The sequence below is a fragment of the Micrasema longulum genome, unplaced genomic scaffold (assembly GCF_059751315.1).
Source record: "Micrasema longulum isolate JH-2025_06_02 unplaced genomic scaffold, ASM5975131v1 h1tg001572l, whole genome shotgun sequence".
Lineage (NCBI taxonomy): Eukaryota > Metazoa > Arthropoda > Insecta > Trichoptera > Brachycentridae > Micrasema > Micrasema longulum.
Genome location: NW_028278755.1, coordinates 22,059 through 46,189, shown reverse-complemented (window position 1 = coordinate 46,189; position 24,131 = coordinate 22,059). Strand labels below are relative to the sequence as shown.

At 36.2% G+C, this 24,131-nt stretch overlaps 1 protein-coding gene across 1 annotated transcript in view; it reads right to left on the bottom strand.

Annotated features, from left to right (window-relative positions):
- The window catches only part of Vinc (vinculin), a gene marked incomplete at its 5' end in the record, with an annotated part of 49,665 nt that overhangs the window by 13,079 nt on the left and 12,455 nt on the right, over positions 1-24,131 (bottom strand). The window contains 10 exons of the mRNA XM_088236571.1: positions 15-145; positions 2,981-3,117; positions 4,711-4,813; positions 5,480-5,589; positions 7,863-8,051; positions 9,291-9,408; positions 11,739-11,820; positions 13,713-13,947; positions 14,731-14,836; positions 16,358-16,503. Of these exons, the coding sequence (XP_088092697.1) occupies positions 15-145; positions 2,981-3,117; positions 4,711-4,813; positions 5,480-5,589; positions 7,863-8,051; positions 9,291-9,408; positions 11,739-11,820; positions 13,713-13,947; positions 14,731-14,836; positions 16,358-16,503 (1,357 nt within the window). The remainder of the gene's footprint in view (positions 1-14; positions 146-2,980; positions 3,118-4,710; positions 4,814-5,479; positions 5,590-7,862; positions 8,052-9,290; positions 9,409-11,738; positions 11,821-13,712; positions 13,948-14,730; positions 14,837-16,357; positions 16,504-24,131) is intronic.

Sequence of the window (24,131 nt, the reverse complement as noted above, 5' to 3'; positions counted from 1 at the left end):
TGAGTAAAAAATACCTTCTGGCATGTTGACGGCTTCAGAGAAATGCTTGAGAGGAGATGCAATATCAATGAAGTCCTCTACAACGCGGTTCACCACGGCGCGCTCAATGGCATTCTTCAGTTCACACAGCTTATCAGAAAGATTCCTAGAAAAAATAGCATTATTATTATAGACATAAAAATAGGCAAAAAGCTCACTCAAAGGGTTAAAAGTTTGACCATTTTAGTAATAGGGAAATATCACATACTCATAAAAATATATGAAACGTGATGTAATATAAAAACCAATATGGATGTTGTAGAGAAATGTTTTATTTATTTATTTATTTTAAAGAAACAAACAGTCGACAATCATATAGTAACATTAAAAAAAATATAGTTTAAAGACAGACCAGCAAAGTTTCAAAATAAGAATCATACATATTATTAAATTGTGTTACAACAAAAGGGTGTGTTTATGTGCATTTGTATGAGAGTAAGTGTAGATGTGTGTTTATGTGTATTAGCGTAGGAGTAAGTGTTCAGGTGTGTGTAAGTGTGAGCATCATTAAATAGTAAGTGGGATCGTATCGCAGCCAGAAATAAGGAGTCTTAATTTATTTTTAAATAAATTAAGAGGCATGTAAAATATATCCTTTTAAAAAACCAAAAACTTTATACAACACTTTTGTACGCAGTAATTTGGAGTTTGCATCCGTTGTGTGGAGCCCACAATACATGACAAGCATTGAAAGGATTGAAAATGTTCAACGAAAAATTTTAAAATACCTAGATTATAAAAACAATAAAACGCTTTGTACTTGCAGCCAATCTGCCAAACAAAATGGATTTTTTACCCTTGAAAATAGACGCACTGTGTCTGAGTTATGCTATTTACATAAATTATTAAATAATAAAGTAGACTCTTTTAACCTGCTCTCCAAAATTAATCTTAATGTCCCCTTTCGCGTGACAAGAAATAAGTATTCGTTCCATCTGCCAGTCTGCAGCACTAACTATGCACAACACTCTTTCCTCTATCGTTCTTGCTCTAACTATAATGTTTTTCATGTTTTGCATTCTCCATTACTTTACCCATTGTAATATAATTTTACTAATGACTTTTTACCCTTTGTTTTTCAGAAATCATTATTTACAAAACCACACTCACAAAGGATGGGACACTAAAAATAAAATAAAATACTTAAACTCATTAAAATAGCATTATATCAACTCATTAGTTAACCCATAGAAAATTTGTCGATAATGATCCTTAAGATAAAAATAACTTTATTTAATTTACTTACATATAACTTTGAATTATGTATCCTTACCTCTGTTCTGTATAAATACATTTAACTTTTTAATAAAGATACCAGTCTCGAAGATGTCGCGAAAGCGATGAAACCGGTCACTGGATATTCCAAATTTGTTGATTAAAGTATCACTCGTGTTTTATTTATATAATAAATTACAATGAACTTCCATCAAGAATTTTCACTTACAAACTTAAATGTATTTAATGTCAGTTAATATTATTTGAGTTTTACCAAAAATACAGGAAAAATAAATAAATTGTAAGAAATTATAAGTAATGTAAGGAAAGAATCTGATTTGGATCGATAAAAAGCGAACGTTGTTTGTAAAGATTCAAAAACAAACTTTTTTAAACACAAAAAAACAACATCCTTCCATTTTTTTTGTGCATGCATTCTCATCAAATGCAATCCTGGTAGGTCGATCAAAAAAAGATTTATGCTTCTAACTTTTTTATTACAGATTCGATTGAAAATTTTAATATCTACGAACACGCGCGGCGCAAAGATCTACATTTCGCTGAAAACCGCACGTAAATCGGTTAAGCCGCTTAGGAGTAGTTCAGTGACATCACACGTACAGAAGAATTATGTATATATGAAGATTTAAAAAATATGTCCCTAGAAATACGCGACATGATAGCTTATCTACTCTGTTGTGTCAATCAATGCTTCCGTGTGTACAATAAAACTTTGGAGAATTCAACAAATAGATTTTTTTTAAATATAATTATCTTACATTTGTCTTATGATTATATTTTTTGCAATCTGGCAACATTACAGGTGCCACCGTTTTGTAGCAACAATTCACAGACAGTGTATACTTGTAATGCCGTATTAAATAGACTTCATGTTATTCCCACGTATCTGATATATTTAATGTAGGGTATTGTTCCTATAGAACAAACCTTTTGAACTTTTTCAAAGATGGTGAATGGTAATTATATTTATTTATTCGTGCATTTCATAATATTCACAGTTTTTTCTTCACTTTGCCCAGCTGTATGAAACAGTACTTATGATTTTCTTGTTGTATTACTGTAGAATGTTTTATTATTTAAACTTTCTACTGAATATGCTGTATAATTTTTAGGTTAATTTTTAAATATAAATCTTGTATAATTTTTTTATTTTTATATAAATCTTGGATATAAGGAAATTTATGTTTTTTTTTTTTAAATAAGCCAAATATGTAGTATTATAAATGTTTGTAAAAGGCATATTTACCGTTTATGTTAATAAAATAAAATTACGCGGCGACTTCACGCATGCGCGCGGCTTAAGTGTGGCAAAGTGGGGAGTTTTTTGGACACAGTCCGATGCATTCAAATATGCTTCTACGCTCCTTCTGGACTATTCTATGTACACAGCATATGACCTCATTGTCACCAAAAAGTTCTTGTCACTGGTCAGATGAATATGGGATGAAGCCTGCTTCGTAAATAACAGCCATCAACACTAACACCTTATGTGCTGGGGCACTGTCCCGGTAAAACAGCACAGCACCTTCCAGTGGTCAGCGGCCTGTTGTAACTAAATCATTGCACGTTTCAACTTGTCACTCGGTATTTAACACATACCCATATTAGGCTACATAATGCATACACATCAGCTCGACTGCTCAACTTGCAGGCCAGCGATGGAGCGTATCAATCAACCCTCGTACATACTAGAAATGGTGTTCACCTGGTGATCTCCTTAGCCTCGGCAGACTCCCCTTGTCCACGCGCACACAGTTCCCCGAGCTTGTTGGACAGGCGCTGAACCTCCCCACACAACTGAAGAATCTCTGACTTCTCGTGCCCTTGCAGACCATTTGCAATCTGGAATAAAGAAACGGACAAACTCGTTAAAACTGTACTATGTCATGTGATATTTAGAAACACTCATATCATAAGCTCTGTAAATGCCTAGACTTCCATATTCTCCTCTCAAAGGTGTTTTCCATATTTGTTGCAACAAATTTAGATCTGAATAACTCCCCAGGGAGGAAATCCAGCCAGTCTGCAAACATTTGGACATACTCAAAACATTGTTGAATTAACTAACTGGTAAAAGAAGACTATCGGCCTCATCGTGTAATGGTCAGCGCATTTACCTCCCATGCAAAAGATCTCAGGTTCAATTCCCGACATGGTTGATATGAAATATTTATTTAGAAGGGTGTTTTTACACTAGAATATTTCATAGTCCCTGGACTGGTACCTGACGCGCAAGACTGATCATCTTACCTTCATGTAACAAAAAAATATCAAGATACGATGCGAATGGTGTACCAATGCAGTGCCCTATGCACCATTAGGTGCGGAAAGGGAATAATGAAAATGATGAATACTACCGAACCCAACAATGTTTTGAGCACGTCCAAATGTTTGCAGACAGACTAAGTGTAAAAGTTGGAAAATTGTTTTCAGGCGTTGCCCAGTAGGTGAATTGGTTCAGCCGGATGAATCTCACCAACATGATAAAGGTTTCAGCTCCTTTACTTCACAAAAGTCAACAGATGAAAGAGCTAAGGAAACGTGGATGTTTAAACATGGGCAGAATGGTGAATGCTACACAGCGTGTAAAGTGACCACTTAAACCAGCCAAAGACAGGTTATAAGGCCTGTAAATGCCTAGGCTTCCATATTCCTTTCTCAAAAATTATTATTTCAATTTTATTCATTCATATATATGTACATTACAAAATGGAATATCTTAATTCATACATATAAAAATAGTGAAAATAAAAACATAAAATTGGGTATATATATAAAAATAACACATAAATATACAAAATATCCAGAGAATAATATGTTTAAAAAGTAAGAGAATCTTGTAACGAAAAACTTCCTCTGAGACATGAAAAATGTCAAGGTTCAAAGTAACATTGTTCAACATAGAGATAGCCCTTCCAACAGGCACAACCATTGGCAGGTTGGTCCTGTATATTGGAATGTGAAACAGTCTATGCTGACGCTGTCTAAGGAGATTATCCGGAACATAAAAGCTAATGCTCCGCATAATTTCAGGGTTGTCAATAATACCGCGCAACAATCGAAAGAAGTGCGTAGTTAAATACACATTCCTTCTGGTCTTCAAACTGCTGTAACCGAGCATACCCTGGAGGAACTCAGTGGGATAAAGCCATGGATAATATCTGCACTTCCCCGTGTAGAGAATGTTCTTTGACCCACAGGTGTCGTTAGAAGTCATAATCTTTAGATCATTTTTGACAGTTAATAAATGCGTTGACGCAACCGTGTATCCATAATCTTTTGAGCGCGATTTAAAATGGCCGCACAAGTGCAGCCATAAAACGGAAGAGGTAAAAAGCTGTCGTCACCTTGGCCCAGGACAGTCATCAGACCACAGTGCTCAGCATTTAGCACGACGATGAAGAAGTAAAAGCAGGGTTATGAAAGAACGCTTACCCTCTGTCCTTGCGCCACAATTGTGCTGATCGCCTTCTGCCCTTCGGATCTTGTGAGAGGATCTGCACTAGGATTCAGGAGCCACTTGTGGGCGGTTTCCAATCTAAAAATACATGTTGAATCAATTAAACCCACACACTCTTCTTCGCTCCTAGACTATATAATATATTTACTGATGATGTAAGGACATGAGAAGTTTAACCAACCACACCTTTAAAACACATGTAAAAAAGTGGGTTCTGGAAAAATATGTTATTGATTACTTCAGCTAAATTGCTAGCAAAATGTGTTACTTCTTTGTTTTTTGCATTAAAATATTTATGCTGTGTATCCATGTATGTGTGTGTGTATACACATGTATGTTGTGTATGAATATATACGTGTGTATATATGTATCAGTATGTATGTGTAATTTTGTTCATACAATCGTGCTGTCACATAAAACTGATTAAATCGGAATACCAGCGAAGTAAACCTATGAGATTATAAATAAAATTGTTTTGAAAAAAATCCTCATTGACATTCCATAGTTTGACTTAATAAAACTGGAAAAAACCGAATACGGTTTGATCAATTCAACTAAATTCAGTGTTTTGGGTAATGCTTACGGTCGCAATAATGTTCTAAATAAAAATCGTCATATTTGGCTTCATGTGTTTGTATTTAATCATCGATGTGGCCATATATGAAGCAAAGTGTAGGTGTGTGCTAAAAATAAAAATTTACAAAAGAACCAGTTACGCGGGGACAACTAAATAATATGATTTACCTTCCTTGGAGAGTCTTAGCTCCTTGAAGCTCCACATCCTTAATACCCTCGTTGACGGCCTGCATCAGCTCAGACACCTTGCTGCGGATCTCACTGGCCAACTCCATCGCCTGCAATTAGTTTAGATTATTAATTTATCCAATCTTGATGGGCTTTTTGCTCAAACTTTATCTTTCAGCTAAAGTTATAGTTTCTTAAGAAAACGGTGTCGTTTTCTTGCGGCCGTAAAACTGAGGCATATGGCGGCAGAAAATTGACAATTTTGACAAACTAAGCATTATAAGAAGGTATATTCTAAGATATTTCGGGGTCATCGAAAGTCTACACGAGACACTTTCTAGGAAACCTGCGTAGTCTAGTTTGTACAGACGTTTTGATGACATCGTCCACTGTTACATGACGGGAGCTACATGACGCTCGTAAGAAACCATAGTGTAATGTTTGAATAATTAATGATACACTAAGTTATCCCATGTTGGGTCATTATCAAGTACTCTTTATTATTGTTGTAAAAACACTTTGACTTTACACTTATGCACAGATCATATTTATCCAGACAAGTACCTACTCAGTGTTGCTATAATACATAACACATAGTTTAACCAAAAACTTGTGCAAGTTAGCCAAAGCTTAAAGTTATGATATATTACTTATATCTGTACCTTAAAGCTGAAATGCTGGAAGTCACATTTGGTAAATTGTTCAGGAGAGCGGTTTGAAGTTGAAAAACTGTTTAAAATGTATCTCTCCAAATAAAAACACAGTTTATTGCTGTTTTTTTTTTATTTGTAGGCTTTTGATAAGAATATTAAAGAAAAAAAAAAAAAAATATGGACTATCAAATAACCATGGGACTTCAATCTTTTTTGTTCTAACCGCCTGGCCCGCTCCCTAACTCCTCCTCGGACTTCAGTATAAAAAGTAATGTAGAATATTGAATGAAAAACAATGTATTTATAAAACTTTCTTTAGGCAAAAACATTAAATTACGTGCCATTAATTAAAACATGAATTATTTATGAAAATTACGGGTAAATATAAATTTCATGACACTATATTAATAGCAATTAAACCGTAATTAAAAGTAAACAGTATGTGAAAAAAGCAAAGTAAAATAATGAAATTAACGGCAAAAGAAATGACATAATGGTAAAGTATGGTTGATTATGACAATGAGACTTAATCTTGCGCAAAATCCCTCACTGCATCAGAGGTATTTTGTTATAAAAATTGTGGAATTTATTCGGTATCCACTGCTTTAATACCAGCAGGGTATTATTACTGGCCCACTGCCCTACAGTAGTACTGGTGTTTTAGAACAAGCTATTTCAGTAGTGGTATACCGGAGAGCTTTGATGTTTTTAGCATCAATAGAATCTGAATATATGAACAAAATGACATTCATAACTCAATTTTGCAAAAAATGTGACATCCAGCCTTTCAGCTTATTATATTATGTACTATGTAGGCACAAATTAATAAATTAAAATTAAATGTTAACAAAACTAAATATATGAATATAGGAAACAAAAGAATAGAAATTACACCATCAATTGTAATAGAAAATGAAAAACTTAATGAAGTCACTGAAATTAAATATTTAGGTGTAATGTTGGATTCAAAACTTACATTTCACCAAAACGCTAAGATGGTAATAAATAAGATGGCAAAAAAAATATCAATTTTGGGAAGGATCAGAAGATTTATTGATAAGGACTCTTGCAAAACTATTTACAAAGCAATTATTGAACCACACGTTAACTACTGTAGTAGCATTTTATTTTTATCAAACAAAGAAAACATAGATAAACTAACTGTATTACAAAATAAAGCCTTTAGAATCATTTTGAAAAAAAACAGATACACGAGGGTAAAGTCGATGGTAAATGAAATTAAATTATTAACATATAAACAAAGAATATTTTACAATACAATGATATTTGTTCATAAAATTATAAACTCTAATAAAAAACAGAATTTCGGAAAAAAATTGATCGGAACCAGCATGGACACGATCACAATACTAGAGAAAAGAACAAAATTAGACTTCCATTTAGGAAAAAGGCAAAGTCACAAAATTCAATTTTATTTAAAGCAATTAAAAAGTATTACGAAATGGAAAAAAATATTTATGAAGAAAAAAACATATCAAAATTGAAAATAATGGTCAAGACATATGTGATAAACAAATAAATAAATATATTTGCAATGTTATTATTAGAACATACAACAATATGTATGATATGTGTGCCCTACTTTAGGATTTAAATAAAATAAAAATTTATGTTAATTTTTTGTAGCTTACCTGTAAATAAAATAACCGTTCGCCACTGCTACAGAGTGCGTTTACTCAAGACCCTAGATTGTTATAAAGTTGTCCTACCTGCGGGGATGATCCGTGTCCCGCGTCCCTCAAGGCGGCCAGCGAGTCGAGAGCGCGCCTCAGCTCGCGGGCCACGGTGCGCGTGTACTCAGCGTGGGGAGGGGAGAAGCGTTCTGCGCAGCGCTCGGCAGCGGTGAGGGCGGCGCGCAAGGCACGCTCACCCGGGGCTCCGCGTGGAGCATCCGGATCCTGGAATAGTGGCATAACGTAAATCCCAAACTTAAATTTTTAGTATAATATGTTATATCTGAATCAGGGAATGGGAATTTCTCGTAACGACCTTGAAGAAATAGGATTGTTGAACAAAACTCTGTAGGTTTTTAGACAGCCCTGGATAAGTTGTCAACGAGATTGTGTCTTTGGCACACATCTGCTATGGTCACATAGGCTACTGTACATTCACGAAGACTAGATCGCTGTGCACGTGCAAACCACGAGCCCACTGCGCGATATCGCATGATTGGCCCATTTCACACCACGGCATGATAAAATACAATATGGTGGATGGATATTTATTGTTTTACAATTATTTATTTATTTAATGCCTGGCAAACGCAATAACCAGTACACCATGAGACCGACTAATCTCCAGTCGATTTCCTTTTGCGGGATTTTTACCTGAGAGTACTTGCTAAATTTAAATAATGATTTTGATAAAATTATCATTGAAATCTGTTTTGTTACGTTTTGCTATATTATTTGAATCGGGTTGTGGTCCTGTGTTAAAAAAAAACTTCGGTTCCATACACATAATACAAGGCTAGCACAACTTGAAAGCTTGTCAGTACCGAGGTTTGTAAACAAGTATGGCCAAAGTACACTTCATTATACAATTACTAAAATTTTTAGTAAAATTCCTAAGCAGATCTTAAAAGAAAATTTTGATAAAACTTTTAAGGAAAAAATAATTAAATGGCTCATATGTAACAAGGCTTTATATTGATTATTATTTTATGTTAACAATCATCTATTTAATTTTTTGTGCATAAATTTTGTGTAAAAATATGTATGCTTTTAGTTCTTAATAATGTTTATATTACTTTTTAAATTTATATAATTTCTCTAACGTTTTTCTTTGTAAAGGAAAAATGAGAAACCTGCTGACAAGCCGGTTTCGCGGTTTAGTGGGTTTCATTATTATTCCTTTTATATTTTTTCTGTTCATGTTTACCTTCTTAAATAAAAATAAATACAAAAAAAAAGAAAAAGTGTTTTCCCTCTCTGTTGCAACAAATTTGGCACAAAATGTTTTATTTAAAGGTTTCTCCACAAAGAAAATGCAGAAACAAAAAATAATATAACATTTGCAATACCCATGCAGACTTTTTTAAGCTTCTATAATATTGCCTCTGGCTCTTGGCCATTTCAATGTGATCAGGTAAAGTCTCTACAGCCCATCCAAATTTACGTAATATAAGTTAGACTTACATTGAGCCATTCGTTAGCCAAGTTGAGTTTGTTGACGAGTTGACTCTGTAGGTTCTTCAGGGCGGACACACTGTCATGATCGCTGGACTCTTCATCATATGTAGTCAGCTGCAGGACTCTATGAAGAAATACAAAAGAGAATCATGAAAATTACTCTTTCCTTTAATAAATAATGACGATAGATTGGTAAAGCCTCAGAGTGATAACACGCTACAGCTACGGAGATGCCATTTTGCTCTTTTGCATAGAACAAAAGCGTTGCAAATTTTTGGTTTAACATCAGACGTGTAATGGACGGTTTCGTTGCTGCTTGTGATTGTCGACCTAAGTACCTACCAGGGCTGGTATTCCAAATGCTCTCGCGGCTGTAGAAAAACCATTTATCTGGTGTATTTACATACAAAATACACGCGATAAATGGTTTTTCTACGGCCGCAAGAGCATTTGGAATACTAGCCCTGGTAGGTAGGTACTTAGAGGTTTTATTTTATTACACAAGTCGGTACATGATTACAACACCAGGTTTACTAGTATGGCTGTACTAGAGCTAGCTGCTCCTAGATATTGCAATAAATATTGCAAAAGGACTCTGCAATACAGTATCCCTAAAATATTAAACATGTTACCAAACAATACAAAAATACTGAGTTAAATACAGAAGTAAGACGTTTGCTCAAATTATGGTTAATAGAAAAAAGTTTTTTGTATTAGTGATAGCTTTTAAGTTTTGATAATGTAATATGTAATTAACATATCACAACAGAGATGAAGAACATTTAAGAGAAGGTAATATAGAAGTCTAGGCATCTACAGGGCTTATGACCTGTCAATGGCTGGTTTAAGTGGCCACTTTACACACTGTGTAACATTCACCGTTCTGCCTATATTTGAACATCTATATTCCTTCAAGTCTTTCATCTGTTTTTCATCGGTTTCAGCTCTTTAACTTCACAAACATCAACAGATGAAAGAATTGAAGGAATATAGATGTTCAAATATAGGCAGAATGGTGAATGTTACACAGTGTGTAAAGTGGCCACTCAAACCAGCCATTGACAGGTCATAAGCCCTGTAGATGCCTAGATTTCTATATTACCTTCTCTTAAATGTTCTTCATCTCTGTTGTAATATGTTAATATAAACAGCTCCCCAGGGAGTTGAATCCGGTCCTTGTCTACAAAAATTTGGACAAACTCAAAATATTGTTAATATGTAATGTTTTTCAAGTAAAATTATTGTTAATGTAGGTTAAGTGTAAATAATCGATGTAATTTATAAGAACCTGCTGACGAGTTATATGTACGCAACTCAGCGGGACTTTAATTTAAGACTATTTTGTAAATATTTTTTTTTTTAAATAAATTAAAAAAAAAAATTAAAAAAAGTCTGTGTCAACAAGCCCACAACCACCCGTGCATTACAGGAGGAAATTAAACACTACATCAACAAGTATTCAATTATTCAATATGGATTAAGAATATGGGGATTAAGTTTTAAATCTTATACGGATAGAGTCTTGAACTTACAGGTACAAATTTTAAAAATTATCGTACCTGTAAAAATAAAGAATAAGGTAAAAGACAACAATAAAATATTATTTGATTTTGTTAACGTTTTGCCAATTAACAAACAGTGTCAGTATAAGATAATGACAGATCATTTCCTCGATTGCAATTTTAAATCCAAAATAAACCACCAGATCATGACCCGACAAGTATCGGCACAGCAGCTGATGGTACCACGACAGAAAAACTACTATGGTGACAGAACAATGGGTAGTGTAGTACCAAAACTGTACAATTTAATACCAGCTGAAAATCGTGAAGAAAAAAACCTAATTTCATTTAAAAAAATAGTCAAAAAATTATTAAACAGCAAGTGAAACTTAAGTGTATAAATATATTTTATTCTTTAATTATTATTAAACTATGTACTTACTTATAAATTTTTTTTAAAAATGTAATGTAACCCGCAGACAAGCTTCGGCTTTGCGGGAACAAAAATACAATTTTGTATGTTACTTATTTTTTAAAATGAATAAAACTTAATAAAAAAATTTTAAAAAACAAATTCAGCCACATTTATGCAAAATGCTCATGAAGTTTAATAGTCAATAAACAAAATTAAAAAAATCACTGAATATCCTCATTAGGATACCAGTGTTAAAGATATCGCAAAAACAATGAAACCGGTAACTGAATATTTAAACTTTGTGGGCGAAAGGCAGTGTAGGAAGATGTACCTCCTGGCTTAAACACTTAAGAGAATGGTTACTCTGTAGCTCCAAATTGAGACTTTGTAATTCCTGGGAATTTTCTGTTCCCATGACCCAATGCAATGTCCTTGCGCCGCCACTGGTTAGGAATAATGGAGTGACGTGGATGATATATGAATAAATTATCATCATCCATTACTGTGAGAGAAAGGGGAAAATATGGCAACGTTTACCTGATGATTTCGTGAATTTCATTAGCCATTCTTGTTGATAGGTAGTTGCGATTTTCAGAAGCTTCCTCAATACCTTTTCCACCTGCAAAAAATAAACGCGATAAGAACAGAAATACTCTTGCGATAGTTGAGGTTAACGCTATGCTTATCTTGCTAACAATCTTTATATAAAAATTCTAGAAATGATTGATCGCGTATTTGTCCTGCCGAAGCGAGAAGTTTCGAAAGCGAGTTGAGTTGAGTTCTTAGTGGTTCGTATATTGGATAAAATTTTGGTTTAACGTTTCACAAGTCGGCCGCTAGATGGCAATATGTTGGGTGGAAAAAAAGTTTCTGTGCTGCTTAGAAAAAGTAGCTTTCTGAGAAAACATAAAAAAGTAAGTATTTGGTTTGTAGAGGCAGAAAAAGTAGCTTTAATCACATTTCATTTGAATCGAACCCCGAACTTTCCATGCGTGGGTCAAACGTCTTAACCATTACACCACGGAGGCAGCCGGGATATTTAATATAATATGACTGTGGTTTTGGAAGTGTTATTCTGAGTGAATGATTTTTATTTTTTTATTTATTGAATATTCGAGTTCTAACGATTTATCCAAACTATTTATTTATTAGAAAATAAGAACCAAGTTGTTGCAAAATTGAGCGGGGTGCGAAGTTTGGACCTCTGATCCCTGGGTCCGCGACACTAGCCATGGGACCACACCCAGATTTTTTATTATATTTAGATTGCTCCTAACAGCAAAAAAATAATTGTGAGGCTCAAAAGGGTGAAATTTCACAGTGCCTGAGATACTAATAAATCAACTGAGGCCCGAAGGGCCAATTAACTGAGGCCCGCGGGGCCGATAAAGCGAGGCCCGAAAGGCCGATAAAGCGAGGCCGAATTTCCTAGCATGTATTATCGGTTGAATCGGCATTAACTTTATGGAATAACATGATAAAATATTTAATAAATTAAAACACTATGTTCTTAGACCACTTGAGTTTATTTTAAAGCAGTAAAACGAAGCTCATGATTGTTGAGAGAGCCATTATGCTAAAACCATTAAATAGACTATAAGACCTTGAAAAAGTGCAAGATTTTGTTCAGCGGGCGGTGCATGCACATCAGAAATTAAAAGATGCATCCTAATTGCAAAAAACGCCATGACTCGACTGACCAAACTTTGGCAAGATCAGGGCATCTTGAAGCAAACTAAAATGTACATAGTGCGTACGCTTGTGTCTCCAATATATTTATATGGAGCAGAAACGTGGACAGTTAAAGCACGTGAGCAGGAGAGAAAAGATGCCTTCTAGATGTGGTGTTGGCGTCGAATACTGAGAATCCTATGGACAGCTAGAAGAACAAATGTCTCCATACTGGAGGAACTCAACGTGAAAGTTTGCCTATCGACCGTATGCTGCCGACGAATTCTACAGTTCTTCGAACACATAGCTAGATGTGACCCAGAAAATCTGGAGAAAATAATAATCATGGGCCATGTGCCAGGACGGAGAAGCAGAGGCAGAGCTGCAGCTCGATGGATCGACCACGTGGAAACAGTGTCACGGGCGACCCTATATGGAGCTGTGGAGAGGGCGCAGAGCCGTGAAGGGTGGAGAAGCATTGTCAATGGAATGGCTGGGGAAAAACTAACGATTACGACCCTCAGAACTGAGGAACGACAGAGAAGAAGACTAGTTTCAAAAAGCACAGATATTTCCATAAACTAAACAGAAAATATAGAGAAATTAAGAATCTAGGTACTGACAGGGGTATTTCAATAAACATCTTTCGATTACATGCTTAATAGTATATAAATATACGCAATATCTCGCAGCAGTCTCCTGCAATGGTCTCTTCCCTTGGACAAAATCCAAACTAATTTTATTATTTTATTATTAATTTTAGTATCCTTCCTTTCATACAGCAAACACAGAAAGCAAGTTTATTTTTACATCAAAAATAAGTAATCAATTGTAGGTCACCTTCGCTCAAGATGTGTATGTATATCTTCATCGAGCAGATGAGTATGGGCGCGAGTGTCTTGACCTGCTCCAGGCCCCTGGTGAGGGCGTCTGCGTGCGCGCGGTGCGTGAGGTCGTGCGTGCGCGACGACACCTCGCGGCCCACGCGCGACAGGGACGGGCTGAGGTCGCGCAGAAACTGGACGAGGTCCTCCATGGAGTCGATGACCTCGGCCACTGCCAGATAGTCCAGTACCTGGGGACAAAAGACAATCAATCATTTAGAGGTGTCAAAGTGTTTGGCCGCGATGGGAATCTTCCCCTTCAAGGAGGGTAAACTTTCTTTTTTTTCCCTCAATTCTTTAGTGCTTTAATTTTTCTTAGGTTATCCCTGATCACTGGACTACCCAGTTCTTACCAGGTCATGGTAACTTTAATGTCTTTCTTTTGTTTTTAATATTGTTGATTCCCTTCGTGGTACTGCGGATATCCTAATCAATCTTCTGAACACATCCTGTGGTCTTGTACACACAGCCTTTCCCCCTCTCAATGATTACCGAACGGAGCTTCTCGCTACTATCCGTGGCCCTGTTATGGGTCATGTCGGACATACAAATTTGATTGCTTCCAAAAATAATTTCAAGGCTTTTAAAAAAAATTGTAATCATTTCGGCGAATTGATCATGTCCAATCAATTTAATTCCAGTCAGTGAAGAATTCACATCTCTCTTTTCCACAATCCAACAAAGCACATATTATGTAATTCTGGATTACTTTCTTTCAGCACAAACATGCCAAGGCTACCAGATTACAGAGAGCTCCCGGGGGCGGCTTTTATCATTCGGCAACGAGCAATTTTTTCGTGAATATGGACACCGCCAAGGAGACTTATGTGCGATATGTGGTGGGCAAGGTGTCAAAGTGTTTGCATGCATATGGCACCCACAGAAGTACACTGTCGTAAGCCTAAATTTGGCTACTTTCATTTCTTACATAAACATAATATCAGTATATACCCTTGAAGAGTGTATTTATTTACCTTTTTGCATTCCTTGACGATCTTTCTGACTTCTGACTCGTCGAAGCAGAGCAGAAGAGCTGATGTTCCTTGGAGGATTCCTCTCGATCCTTCAATGAGCTTTTTCCTAAAAAATAAAAAAACAATTAAAACATAATCATACCCATATCCACACCAAAGGGTGTATAGGGCACTGCATTAGTACACCTAACACAGCATATCTCGATCATCTGGCACACGAAGGTAAGGTGACCAGTAGACAACAGTAATATCATAGGTACATGATAAAAATAGTGAAGGCAATTGTTGAAATAAGCAAAAATGGGACACAAAATGCCGAACTCTGTCAAAGTGGAACGGAAGATATATTGATGTCTGTTAATATTTCGGCTTCCTCTAAATGAGTTTTCTGTGGTATTCTCTTCAGTAAGCAAATGCGGAGATGTTTCTTAATAAGGCCACAGCCGACTATCCCGCCAGATCCTCACGCAATAGTTAGAGCAGTTAGAAAGAACATACCTATTGCAGTAAATACAAATTCTGGTTTTGGTTCATACTCATATTATACATCACTCATACTTTGGGAAAACCTCGTACGAACATTTTGCCGAGAACTTTCCTTATTGTTCGACCAGAAGTGTGTCCAGTGCCTTCATTCATTGGAACAACTTACTGTTCTGACGGGCGTGTTGAAGGGCACCGGAATATGATCCTTGGCAAAAATTTTGAAATTATTAGAGCCTTTATGATGGATGCCGCACGACCCTCCCCAGCCAACTATTCCACAGGTTGTGGTAGATTGAAAAAAAATTCTTTGGGCAGAGTGATTTCTAGTAAGTGACCTTAAACTGCTGGGAGTCTTCCTTAATTCTGACCATGCTTAAATTGGTAGGACGATAGGTTCATCGGGTGAGGCAAATCAAAAGCTTATGTCAAAATTTTCCAGGTAATGCAGCCCGTCAATTAATAAATGGTTTCGTAGTTTCTAGGGTCAATCATTGTAATGGTATCTACGCAGGTCTACCATTTAATAAAACGACTCGCTTACAGTCTGTATTTAATACCACAGCGAGACTTACTTTTGGAATTTTGAAATTCAGTCATATCACTCCACTCCTTCGGCAATTACACTAGCTACGTTTTCCACAGAGGGTGGAATACAAACTCTGTTGGCTTATGTGTATGTCACTGCACAACTCTTCTCCAAAATATCTAAAATAACTATGCATTCCAGACGTCCATATTCCCTTCTCAAAAATGTTTTCCCTCTCTGTTGAAATAAATTTAAATATGAATAACTCCCTAGAGAGGAAATCCAGCCAGTCTGCAAAGCATTTGGACATACTCAAACATCTATTTATTTTTTTGTAAATAAATTTTGTATAGAAATACGTATGCTTTTAGGTCTTAATAATGTTTATATTACTTTTTATAATTATATAACTTCTCTAACGTCTTTCTTTGTAAAGGAAAAATAAGAAACCCGCTGACAAGCCGGTTTCGCGGCTTAGTGGGTTTCATTATTTTTCCTTTTATATTTTCTGTTCGTGTTTACCTTCTTAAATAAAAATAAATATAAAAACCACAAAAAAATCTACCCGTGTTAAGAAAATGACGCTGCATAAGTTATCCACAGTAAAAATAGTACCTGGCGGGACCGGAGTACGGGTCCCCTCGGAGCATGGCGGAGGCGTCCTGGAGTAGCCCAGCTGCGCCCTCCACCCGGACCAGGGCGGCCGGCATCTCCTGCCGCAGGATGTTGTCGTCAGACGAGTTGATCGTCTCGTGCCCCACCTGGAACAAAATAATATAAAATTGAATAAACTAAATAACACCGTCAGCATATTGCAACAGATATGAAAAACATTTTGGAGAAGGATAACCTATCATTGGCTGGTCACAAATTAAGTTTTGCTCCTCAAAAATCCCAATTTTTGCTATTGAAAGGCAATGTCTTTAAATGCTCTTCTTGATGCTTGGCAATCGCGATGGGAATCTTCCCCTTCAGCGAGGGTTACCTTTCTTTTTTAGTCTTCAATCAATTAGCGCTTAAAATCTTCTTGGGTTATCCCCGATCTCTGGACTACGCAGGTTTTATCAGGTCTTGGTAAATTTAATGACACATTATTTGTTTTCAATATTGTTGACTCCCCTTCGTGCTGCTGCGGATATCCTAAACAATCTTCTGAACACATCCTGTGGTCTTGTCCCTTTCCCCGAATGGAGCTTCTCGCTACTATCCGTGGCCCTGTTATAGGTTCTGTCGGATATACAGATCTGGTGGCTTTCAAAAAGTATTTCAAGGTTTTTAAAAAGTTTTGTAACCATTTCGGCGAATTGATCATGTCCAATCAATGTATTCCCAGTCAGTGAAGAATTCACTTCCCTCTTTTTTCAATCCAATGAAGTGCATAATATGTACTTCTGGATTACTTTCTTCCAGCACAAAGATTCTAAGGCTACCAGATTACAGGCTTAGGATTAGGCTCAGGATTAGGCTCCTTCGGGTAGCTCTCGTTTGACAATGAGCAAATTTTCCGTGTATGTGGGCACCGCCAATGGGACTTATGTCTTCAGATGCGGTGTGCGGTATGTGGTGGCAAGCTATTAAAAGGCAATATTGTGTGTCGTGTCCTCCTATCAAATTCCTGGGCACTTTTATTTGAGCTTCTAATTCGGTTTTAAACCTTGGTGTTATTCTTGAAAGAAATTTGTCTTACACATTCCATGCTAGGAAAGCTGTGAATTCGGGAAAGATGGCTTTCCAAAAAGTTGCAAGCTTTGCCAGAGCCAGTTAGGGGTCGTCTTTCAAACCTTTAACGGTATATTATAAATCCATTTTCTTAGGCATCATCTGGCTGTTGGGCACACCGATATGAGTTACAATATTTTAAGCGGACAAAGGCAACCTCTCCTGGCTCTTGCTAGAGCATATAGGACTTGCTCGACGGATGCACTCCCGGTTCACGAGCTTGTCTCCTTTGGATCTGGAGATCCAGCGACGATCCGCGAATTTCCACTTAAAAAGAAAGCGTTCCTCTGTTATTGGTGGCGTCCATCTACTCCCAGCTAAAGGAATGCCTCAATCGGATAAAAAAAAATGTAGTAAATTGATACAAGCAACTTCCTATCTCAAAATATGTATATTTTTTAATTTTTAAAAATACATTTGGAGCCCTGTATTTAGTAGCCTTACGTGTCACGTACAAGGCTAAGGTACTCGGAAAAATCGTTATAATCTTGGAAATGGGATGTTCGATCACTGATTTTGGTTTATTACATTTGTGAGTCCAATCACCATTGTTGCAAAGTCCAAGAATAATGGCGCGTGATAACTACTTTTAACAACAGTGTGGATATCTGTTAAGGATATTCCATCTTTCCTGCATTCTGCTTCAAGATTATGGCGTTGTAAACTGAAAAATGGACACTGAAATAACAGAAGGTCGATACTCTGTGAAGAAATATCATCGCATGGGCAATAGTCATCATTCCTTAATTTAAACCTATATAGGTAACTTCTCATAGCTCCGTGTCCAGTAAAAAATTGGTTTGTTGCGAAAGTACTTTGGTGATGATGGCGGAAGTTTGCTGCATCAGCCAGCGTTGGGAAAAACATTTTAATGATATATATTATTATTCCATCGGAAACATTCTAACTGATTAACGACAAAACCAATTTTTAACTATCATGCGATCATTAACTCTTGTGTGGCTGTGATGTCACACTGGTCGACATAGGACACAAGACTTGATATATATCTCTTATTTTTTTAAATGGCGAACTCATATGTTTTGTAATCTTCAAATTGACATTTTCGCAGCCGATTTGCACAGTTAAATTTGTATAACTATGCGTTGAGTAAATACACAAAATATTTATCCTTGTTACGCGAAGAATAAATGTCCGCTAATTCAGCAACACACCTATACAGATACCTTATACAAGAGAGTGCACGAAGATATATGTCATGACAAGGAAGACAGAGACGCTGTTCTGCGGCGGGTATTGTCTAAACCAGATTCATTCTTCAGTCGGTTGATGACAGTGATAGGGGACGCACGCGCGTAACATGCGATGATTTTAAATTAATTTTGCTATAAAAGGGTTAAATTATTAATGTTTATTTGCATCAGTTATGAAAAAGGAATTATTAAATAGTATGTCTACATTTTTTTTTTTCATGTCTGAACCTTAGAATATTCCATCTTTTACTAGTGGTAACACGATGTTACATCACCGCGCGCAAATGGATTATTTACCACAGTCTTTTAAGAGTTAATACCATACGATCGTAGCCACGGGTAAAAGCTAGTTAAAAATAAAGAGATATTTGAAAATTAAAACAAACATAATATTTAGTTGAAGATACGATTTACAGGATATAAAAAGGTTCCTTTTTTTCCACCCGCTCATCTTCTTATTAACTACCACCTTGATACATTTCTGTGCACGGGCGGATGGAGAATAACATTATGCGTGTATGAAATAGAACCAGAACGCTAGACGAGTGTTGTCGACTCGATGGCTGCTCTCAGGTAAAAATCCAGAATAAGGAAATCGAGTGGAGATAAGTCCGCCTCGTCATGTAGTGGATGACGCGTTACCTATTTTATACTTATTCTATATACACGGTTTTTCAGGGCCAGACCGCGAAACATTAGAGGAACATTCCTCCTGGTGGGCTTTAAAAAAAATATTAGTAAAAAATTTCCAAAAAGTCATTTTACCAAAAAAAAATTTTTTAAATGTAATCTCAAAATGTAGTAAATCCTTAATTTTTCGGACAAGCAGTCCCTCCACAAACCCCTACCCCTCTCCTACCCAGCCGCTTCCCTTGTCCGCGTCTGATGCGTATCGCTTCGTTGGTCAAATACGTTTTCATCGCTATTTTTTTTTGTCGGGGAGGGGTAGGGGTATTCGGAAGGGATTCTAGCCCGAGAAATTAAAGATTCACTCCATTTTGAGATCATATATACGTACATTTTTTTTAAATTACTTTTTGGAAAATTTTTATTCGGATTTTTTTTTAAAGCTTACCACGAGGAATGCTCCTCTGAAGTTTCGCGACCTGGCCCTGAAAAACCGTGTATAGTAGTGACGGAGGAATTGAGGGAGACTAGAGTAGAGAAATCGTGTATATTTATTGATTGTACGATCTTTTCTGCCCTTGATTTTTTTTACTAAAATCACTTGGCAAAAAAAATATGTAGAAAGCAAATTTCTTAAAATAGCGTGCGTGGCTGACAGAGTATCCCCCAGGGCTCTATAACAGCTGCGGGAGGAGTTGGATTTTCACCCTTAACACCTATTCTTGAGGTCTGGAGCGGTCATGATTTGTAACTAACACTGTATTCCTTCACTGCACACATTATTTTGTTTTGTCCTCCCCTTACGGGGGTGGTATTCGGATCCGCTGCCTCTGATCACCCGGGGACTTTATTTATTCAAGGCCGTTTTCCCATTGTTAATATTCGTGTTTTTAACACTTAGTATCCCGGAGCTGTGTAAACACGTGATGATATAACCACGCGTTGTGTCCCGGTCCCGCGTTTTCACGTGGTTTACCAGCTGTCTAAAAAAGTGCATTTTATTGACACCTAGGGACTTTTATTAGTACTTTTTCGCTGCTGGTAAACTACGTGAAACACGGGACCGGGACACAACGCGTGGTTATAAAAATCACGGGTTTACACGGCTCCGAGATGCAAAGCACAAAAAAAAGTGGTGAGACCCTGTATATGTGCGAACATTGCAGTGTGGCTCTCCATGAAGGCCAATGTTGTCAAAAATATCGTACAAAAATGACTTATTAACTTGTTTTAAATAAATATGAAAAGTTTCAATTGATTAAAGCCAGTATTTTCATAATTATGACACTTTTAAGAAACCCTTCACAAAGCATGAAATTTCACAAAAATGGGACGGGCACAGGGTAAATTCTATGTGTATTCGGCCGGTGCTAAAAGTATTATTTATGTTTGTTGTGTTAGTTATGTTTTTTACTTTATTTTGAAGTCATGGTTTTTGTATATTTGTATATGTTTATTTGTGTAAATATATATTTTTGAATAATAAACAAACAGAGGCATTGAGGGGATCCTGAGGGGTGGGGACGACGTGTTGGCCTCTGTTCATACACCCTCCTACCCCCTAATTAATATGCATAAAGTTTGTGTTCCTTAGGAATATTTATAATAACTTCACTGTCATGCTGGGAAATTAGAAAAAGGTGATTGTACTGACCATAAGTTTGATTGATCACAAATTGACGATACTGCAGTGAACGGTACAATGAATTTTCGCGGTTTGATTATTAAAGAAATATTAAAAATTCGCCTAGTTAGTTTTGAAAAATTGATAGTGAATTTGCGAAACTGAACAAAGACAAGTCCGGGTTACGAACAAGCCACAAGGCGTGAGCGGGCGCGCCGTCATTTTCGCTCTGGAATAATCTTAAAAAGCCAAATATTCCGGGTTTTTTTTTTAGATCGACCTTGTACAGGTTACTTTTCGTAGCTAAAATAACCAATGAACTTAGACTCTAAGTATAATATTTATAAACAAGCCAAAATAGAAAATTCCGTTCAGAGCCACCTTGAAATCCGATGTTGGTAAAATATTAAGAAGATCAGAAGACTGTACACGGCAGAAACAGACTCACCGAATTTTTTCGTTCATTAATGCCATTTTTTATCATAAATTAACGGACCCGACAGACGTTGTCCTGTCCGAACGTTGGCTTGCCTACTATTAGCTGGTTGAACAAACGTTTTTTCGTAAATAAGGACACACGTTATTTATTTTCGACTTTTTTGAGCTATTTGTATATTCTTAATAAGGGTTAGTTGATTAGCTAAGAGTTCTCGTCGTGCTCAAATCAAAATTGTGCAAAAATCACTGCTCTAGTGCCATAATCCAGGGAGAAAATACGGAATACGTGTTAATGAAGAAAAGTCAGAGCGCGATTTACCCTTAGCTCTCTAAAATAATAACACTCAACACATGCTCAACGCGAATTTAGTCATTCTTAAACCGCCAACCGGGTTTCGACGTGACCTTGACATTTAATTCGAAGCCAAAAGAAAAAATAAGAACTGAGATATACCAGATCTTGTCTTGAGTTTTTTTTGTCCTAGCTTTAATATTTATTTATTAACGGACATTGTCCGTGTATACAATTTATAGGGTTTAAATATTACAATAAAAGAATAGTTTAAAACATTTAAAAAAAGAAGCATTGACAAACATAAGGGGCATCGAGACAAGATCTGGACTATTTATTTAGTGCTCGTTTAAATCGTTGTAAACTTAAACCAAAAAAGTCCAGATCTTGTCTTGAGTTAACAATACGACCAAATATGAATTAGTTGTATTTTATTTCATTTGTACCTGTATTTAGTATGAGAAAATGTGTTTACCATTGTTGGAATGGACTGTATAAGTCCGTCAATAAATAAATTTAAAAAATGACTGTGTCGTGAAAGCGTGCAAAATCCGTCCGGACGAAAGAAAAAAGTATTTTTATTGATATGTAGGAACCTGAGTACTTGTTTATGGTTAACAAAATAACAAAACATAACATAACGTATACATAAAGAATTTGTTAGTTTTCTTTGTATGCTCACGATATACATAAAGCATTTTGCTCGAAAAGTAGACACGCCTCCAGCTTCCCTGAGACTTTCTGACAACTCATTAAACATTTTCAAACCTTCATAACAAAGATTATTTTTGGTTCCAGTCAGTCTCACCTTAGGAAGCCTGAAATCACCTGCACTTCTCGTGCCATACATGTGAAAATCTTAAATGCATTCAATACGATTTAACGTGTATCCAAGAAGCAGTCCGTATTATGTGAGAATTATTTACCTTGATCGTTTTGGAGGAATTCGTAGCAATTTATTGATGTATTTTGATATTCCATAAACACAATAAGAATAATGTTTTGGACAGCTGTTTCGGGCTGTAAAACACAAAATATTCCCGAGTCTCCAAAACGTGGGGAGTAATAATAGCGTGTTACGAAACAGCGCCGAGCGCGTACTAAAATACACTGAAAAAGTCCGTTTATACAATATCTAAATTGGGCGGAAATCTGGAGTTCCAGTGTGCGTTAACTAACTACATAAGTTTAAGGTTGGAGTGAAATAGTGATGGAATTGCTGCTATTTTTGTTCTATTTCTTTAGCGTGTGAAGCACTAAAGCTTAGCGTGTTAAATGCGTGTTGAGCACTACTGCTAACTGTTTTGCATACTGCTTTGTTTGGCACAACTGCTAATGCTTTCGTAGCTTTAACCGCTGTTTCGTATTCTGCTTTGTCTACCACTACTTCCAACTGTTTCGCATACTGCTTTGTTTGGCTCTACTGCTAATTCTTTCGTTGATTTAATAGCTGTAACCACTGTTTCATATTCTGCTTTGTTTAGTACTATTTCCAACTGTATCGCATACTGCTTTGTTTGACATAACTGCTAATGCCTTAATAGCTGTAACCGCTGTTTCGTATTCAGCTTAGTCTACCACTACTTCCAACTGCTTCGCATACTGCTTTATTTGGCACAACTGCTAATGCTTTAATAGCTGTAACCGCTGTTTCGTATTCAGCTTAGTCTACCACTACTTCCAACTGCTTCGCATACTGCTTTATTTGGCACAACTGCTAATGCTTTAATAGCTGTAACCGCTGTTTCGTATTCTGCTTTGTCTACCACTACTTCCAACTGTTTCGCATACTGCTTTTTTTGGCACTACTGCCAATGCTTTCGTTGCTTTAATAGCTGCAACCGATGTTTCGTATTCTCGCATACTGCTTTGTTTCTACTACCGAAACTGTTATTGTTTACATAATCATTACTTTCACTTACTATTACTATCATAAAAATGCAGTTCTATTGACCGTTTTCTACATGCTCTAACTATTTTTGTGGAAAATGAGAAAAACCACAGCCAGTGACACGTTTTAAGGAGGTAAGGGGGGGATACGGATGCGAAAGTGGTGGGGGCTTTGGAGGGGATACTTTTATAGGGAGTCCTAAGGAACAGTATGTTTTGAGGTTGATGTAATTAATGAAAGAATTGCTAGCAGTGTGAAACCATTTTAATACGGAAATATCACGTTTTTTTACAATTTGAAAAAAAGGTTTTATGAAAAACCGTTGATTAAAAAAAATTATTTGTGTTTAAAAGCAGCATAAAAAATATTTTTTAATTCTCGCGAAAACGATCCATTACATTGGCTACGCCCCTAATACGTCACGATTCGGTTATATTTTGAACTTTGTTTGTGGCCGTTTAAATTTCAAAAAGACATGTCACGAATCTCGACGTCACAATTGTCAAGGTCAAAAATGTCGCGTTTTTGTAAAGACATATTTTTTAATAGCAACATTTTAAAAATTATATAAAAAATATCCATTT